This window comes from Balearica regulorum, chromosome 25 (genome assembly GCF_011004875.1).
Source record: "Balearica regulorum gibbericeps isolate bBalReg1 chromosome 25, bBalReg1.pri, whole genome shotgun sequence".
Classification (NCBI taxonomy): Eukaryota; Metazoa; Chordata; class Aves; order Gruiformes; family Gruidae; genus Balearica; species Balearica regulorum.
The window spans coordinates 5213241-5218989 of NC_046208.1; the positions used below are offsets into that span (position 1 = coordinate 5213241).

Genomic DNA, 5749 nt, shown 5'->3' on the forward strand with positions numbered 1-5749 from the left:
TCCGCTGTAGGTTTGTGGGTGGGGAAGCTGTGACGTGACCGGAGAAGTGACGCAGGGGAGCGGCGCAGGCCCCGCCTGTGAGGCGGGAAACGCGAAGCTCCCCCGCAGCCTCTTCTATCCCTCGCGGGCCGCCGTCGAGCGCCGGAGTGCGTCCGTTCTACGGCAGCCGGCGGAGGTCAAGCGGCGGAAGGTGTCGCTACGTGAGCGCGTCACTTCCTGGCGGCGCCGGTGGCGGGGAGCACCATGCCTAAGTGAGCGCGGCCTTGGCCGGAGCCGAGGGGGCGGCGGCGGGAGGCAGGGCCCGGGCCCGGCCCGTTGGTCCCCGGGAAGGGTTTGGTGACCCCGGCGGGCGGCTCGTGTTCGTGGAGGCCTCGGGAGGGCGGGGAGAGGAGAGCGGGGGGCGCGGGGCGGGCTGGGGCGCCGGCAGGCCGAGCCCTGGGTGCTGTTCGGTGCAGTTGTGAGGGGTTGTGCTTTATCGCTGCGTCTGAATAACCGGGGGTTTCCCTCTTCAGGTTTTATTGTGACTACTGCGACACATACCTCACCCATGACTCGGTGAGTACTAAATCTTCTGCGTTCGTTTCTCTGTTGTATCGAGAGCAGTGAAATAAAGCTCGTGTAGGCTAAAACCAGGTTACTGGGGATGTTGTGGTGTCCTACCTGTCCTCTCCTACCTCCCTGCAAAAAAGAACGAGAGCGGGGGGAACTGGAATGTCAGGAGCACTCAACAGTGGCGGGCAGCCGACGCTCGTGGCCGCCTCTGAGTGTTGCGCTGAGGTGGTAGGAGACAGCTGCTGGGCGTTAGGGCCACCTCTTTTACTGAAACTGGAGCCTCAGCACTTACAGCTTGTACGTAAAGGTTTTGCCTGTCCTCTGACTGGGCACAGAAACCAACCTATTTTATGCTGCTGAATAGCACGTGTTTGAAATGATACAACAGTTCTCAGTAAACTTTGGTTTTATGTGGCGTTATGCAAGTGTTGGGTTTGTGTGATCTTTCTCAGCCCTCTGTGAGAAAAACCCACTGCAGTGGCCGAAAACACAAAGAGAACGTGAAAGACTACTATCAGAAATGGATGGAGGAACAAGCTCAGAGCCTGATTGACAAAACAAGTAAGGCTAATCCTTCTGTGACCCTGGATTGTTCTCCTGTTCCTTCCCCTGTCTTCCCTCTAGCTGCTTTTCTTTCACGTCGATTCTTCCTCGCTTCCCTGGCGAGTCTTTGCTCTGTGAATCATGAGTGAAAACTTCACTTAGCCTCTGAATCTTGAACTCGCCACAGTGTGGGCTTCCACGTGAGAGACCGAGGGCTCTGCCAAGGGGCCGTTGCAAGCAGGCGTTTACTGTTGCTGAGTTGTAGATACCACCGCCTTTAGCACTGCTAGTAATGTCGCACAAGGTCGCATAACACAGTTTTGCTTTTTGGTAGTGGCATGTGTATATAAAAAGCATGAATAAGAAATCCAAAAGAGAGGAGAACGGACATTGGAATGTATGGATTTCTACTTTTTTTTTTAAATGTTGTAGTTGCTTGCCCTCAGTTCTCATGGGATACTGATTTTTTTTTTTATTTTCATGCTATTAAAGGTTTGAGTAAAGTGTGAAGTGTTTCCTCTGTCAGTTTATAGGGTTCTTTTCCTCTCACTTGCCCTCTGAATAATGGTTCTTTTCTCTGTGAAAAGAAATACAAATGCTAGATGAACTTTATGGCAACGTTCTTTAGATGATAGAATCATAGAGTATCTCAAATTGGAAGGGACCCATACGGATCATCAAGTCCAGCAGGGGAGCCCATTCCAGGGACCAACCATCCTCTCGGTGATCAACCTTTTCCTAAAGTCCCGTCTGACCTTCCCCTGACGCAGCTTCTTTCCGTTTCCTTGTGTCCGTTTTCCTCATGATGCTTCCAACTTTCACATCTTTTCCCTAGTCAATTCCGGTCTTTTGAATTTCTTCCCTTTCACATAAGATGTTTTTCATGCTTTTTGTCACCTACCTCACTGCCTTATTACCATTTCCCAGACAGTGTGTCTTTACCGAATGATCCCAGGTGAAAGCTGCAGCTGCAAATCACGTGATGTATTTTCTCTACCATCGCCTTCCCGTTAGGTGTGTGAAATCCATCAAGGAGCTCTCTAGTCTCAGCTGGAGTAATTACTAAAATAATTGTCTTCAAGAATATCAGGTGCTTCCTCCGTGACAAGCAGGGATTTGTTCCAGAGTTAGAACAACTCAGCACGCAGCATGACGTGAAGTATGCTCTGACCGTGTGGCATGAGACGGAAGATTGACGCAGGAGCTTCCTCAGCCTAGTAACTGGTTTTTCTCCTGGGATTCTTTCTTTCCTTTTTTTTTTTTTCTTTTCCCCCCCAATGTAGCGGCTGCATTTCAGCAAGGGAAAATCCCACCTACACCGTTCTCAGCACCACCTCCTGCAGGAGCCATGATACCGCCTCCTCCCAGCATCCGTAAGTCTGAGCTGGACGGTTTTTGACTGGGACGGCAGCCCCCTTGAGCTGTGTTGCATGTTTCCTGGCCTTTTAAAGTCCTTTTAGCTTGAAATCAAGCTAAGGCATTTTGAGCTTGGGAATACCAAAACGTAAGAGAATGCTTTGTAGGAGTGTTCAACAACCATCTTAATCTTTAGTTCGTTTTACTTTAGTAACATTGAGTACATCAATAGAAGTGTGTGCGTCCTCATTACTTGTTAGCTGCCATGTAGATAGCTTCATTAAGACTTCCAGCATGGGGTTTTGTTGGGTTTTGTTGTTTTGTTTTTTTTAAATATAATAGGATTGATAACCTTCTATTGCGCTTCAGCTGGTAAACAGCTGAGATCCCTTTCTGCTCAGAGTCCTGCTGTTGGATGTGGTAGTCATCTACATTAGGTATGCAAAGTTGGAAATAAGAGCCAGCATGTTCTTCCTCCGGTTCGCTTTTTGGGCATCTAAAGTCAAGAGTTGAAAATGAAGGCAGGCAGATGTAAAGTGATCTAAACCACTTCAATTACTAAAATACCCTGTCAAGTTTAATAATTACTTTGCATCGCACATTGTGGATGAATGTGAAAGCAGCCAGATGCATAACCAATTTGTGTGTGTGTGTGTGTATTCAGCTGGCCCCCCGCGGCCTGGCATGATGCCGGCCCCGCATATGGGTGGACCGCCGATGATGCCAATGATGGGCCCTCCGCCCCCCGGAATGATGCCGGTTGGACCCGGTAAGTCTGGAACGGGGTAAATCTGTACTCATGGCACTGCGCGGTCGGGTTTGCGGGATGTTTGGGTTACATTTTCTGTCTCGCTGGGCAGTAGGGGGTTGTGAAAGGAGCACAGCAGAAAACGTGAAGCAGCTGCAGTACTTGGGTGCTAGCTGTAGTGATGCACTCTAGCTTACAGCTCGCGTCACTTCAGACATCGTATTAGACACAGCATGGATGGGCAGCCCCAAGTGTCAGGCTGTGGAAGTATTTCAGTTTGCATATACTATATGTGCACATTTGCTGATCCATTTTCTCTGCCTGATGAGATGTAAAACGGTCTTACAACTGCTAATTAAAGTTCCTTTACTGCTTGTTGAGAGTTACTAGTCCTCCTGTACAACTGAAATTATCGCTCTGGTAAACTGTAGCTTTTCTACCTCTGGTCTTAGCAGTACGATTTGTAATTATTGAGGAATTCTGTGCAGTGCTTACGCTTTTGCACAAGGGTTACATTTTAGCACTAAATGAATTTTATTATTTAAAATGTCTTGAGATAATGTGTCCCAGAGAAACGGTGTGCCTTAAAAAGTTTTTTCAGAACCGCAAAGGCAAACTAAAATGTCTTTGATCCATTCTGGTTTTGAGCTTACTGGCATTTGAAGAATTCTCAGAGGGCATCTTACTGAAGCAGTTACTGGAACCAGGCTTGCAAGGAATACATGCGTGCACACTAAAAGTAGTGAAGTGTCTTTGCAATTATTGTCTTGCTGGTAGAAACTGTTAAGTGTTTTTGGTTTTAGTTTTTTTTTTTTAAAGGCACAAAATACATGCATAATCTGCCATATTAGGCAGCGTAGTGGCTGCCTGAAAATAAATGGAGAAGTTGGATGGAAACAATCATTTCAATGCTTTTTAGAGCACCTGCTTTTCTTTGGGAATACTGTTACCCGCCTGTAAGAAGTACAACTGGATGATTTCATACTTTTTTCCAAATGAACTTCCCAATTCAGTAATTAAGCTAGTGTCTCTTTTGAGTGGCTGACAATAGTTTATCAGTGAATATTGTCAGAAGTGGGCATCTAACCTGGGAACTTGGTTCTTCCACTACCAATCGCTAATGTCCTTCAGGGAAATGTAATCCATCTCGGCCAGCTTCGCACTTGTAAAACGAAAGTTCCCTGGATGGTCAGGGAGAGAACCCGTACGCCGTATTGATGTGACTTGGCGGTCGCCACTCCCAAGAGCTCTTCCCAAACATCCTCTCTTTCCCCTTGCAGCTCCAGGGATGAGGCCACCGATGGGAGGACACATGCCAATGATGCCAGGGCCCCCGATGATGAGACCACCCTCCAGACCCATGATGGTGCCAACCAGGCCAGGAATGACCCGTCCAGACAGATAAAGGTGGAAATGGAGCTGCCTTTTCTTTTTCATATTCTAATCTTCCATATGATAAAATACCATAGGCCTGTGTCCCTAGGATTTTGTATTCAAACAGTGTGTAGAAGAGTTCCGCTGTTACTTCAGATTGCAGATGGTTTGACCCAGATGCACACTGGACTGATGCTTTTGTACCTGGTCTGGTTTTTTGTTTGTATTCCGTGCCCCCCCCCCATTGAATCGTAAAACACAACAATAAAACATTGATGCTGGTTTACATACGGAGAATCTTCTGAGCCTTACTCCATGTGCGGTTTTTCAGCCTGGCAGAAAGAGATGTCCCTTTTCTTTGCTCCCTCTCTACCTGTCTTACCCAGATATTTTCAGGGTGGTTTTTTTTCCTTAGTCCTTAGGTAGTCTCTCTTTTTCATCTCGTACCCCTTAAGAGATATATTACTATTGGCATCTTGAATTCTTGTTTCAAAACAAGTGTGTGTGATTTTAATGAGAGAGGGGGGAAAAAAGGTGACAACAGAAAAGACTGCAGTGATATCTCTAACTGGGGAGGCTGCAACATTAAGTGACTTTACTGGCACAAAACAGGATGAATTTAATAAAATGTTGATTCTCCACTGAGGGAAGCAAAGCGACGCTGTTAAAGGGCTACAGTAATTGTTTTGATGCTGCCAACTTATTTCTGCTTTTTTTGTTGCTACTGAGACACATTTAACTGGAGTTGTTGAGTGGGTAGTTATTAACGCTCGGTTCTTTCTTAGCATAAAGGAATGCGTTATCGAAGATGTATCCCAGGCCCTTTAGTTTATTAAAAGGATTTTGCTTTTCATGAGCCATACATAATGCAGGTGCACAATTCCAATTGAATCAAAAGAATTTATTCTGTTTGCATAGCCAGCTGCTCTGTGGAAGTTGGTTGTCACCCATTCCTGTCTGGAGAGCTGTCCAACTCATTCTTGACATATTTGCATCTAATACAAAAGCGTGGGAGTGATTTGCATCTTACAAGAAAGCGTTTGGTTAGCAGAACTGCGACGGCTCCCTTTCAGAGTTGCCGTCTGCTGTGGGACAGGACAGTCCGATCATTTAGCAATTATATTTTTAGGAGTTTGTGTGCTTTCAGCTCTCTCCTGTAAAGAATGTGATGTAGTT

The 5749-nt window shown here is 46.5% G+C and overlaps 1 protein-coding gene across 2 annotated transcripts; it reads left to right on the forward strand.

Moving 5' to 3' along the window:
- On the forward strand, positions 1 to 4873 carry SNRPC (small nuclear ribonucleoprotein polypeptide C). 2 transcript variants are annotated; one of them, XM_075775834.1, is made up of 6 exons: positions 1 to 251; positions 513 to 555; positions 1005 to 1113; positions 2376 to 2468; positions 3116 to 3220; positions 4480 to 4873. In XM_075775834.1, the coding sequence occupies exons 1-6, from the start codon at positions 244 to 246 to the stop codon at positions 4602 to 4604; spliced, it is 483 nt and encodes a 160-aa protein (XP_075631949.1). In that variant the 5' UTR covers positions 1 to 243; the 3' UTR covers positions 4605 to 4873. The 2 variants fall into 2 exon arrangements, with proteins under 2 accessions (XP_075631949.1, XP_075631951.1); XM_075775836.1 differs by having other exon boundaries at positions 4 to 251; positions 2379 to 2468.
- Positions 4874 to 5749: the final 876 nt, after the last annotated feature.

Coding starts and splice junctions, on each gene's coding strand:
- SNRPC (XM_075775834.1), top strand. Junction 1,114..2,375: donor GAGCCTGATTGACAAAACAA/GTAAGGCTAATC, acceptor TCCCCCCCAATG/TAGCGGCTGCATTTCAGCAA. Junction 2,469..3,115: donor ACCGCCTCCTCCCAGCATCC/GTAAGTCTGAGC, acceptor GTGTGTATTCAG/CTGGCCCCCCGCGGCCTGGC.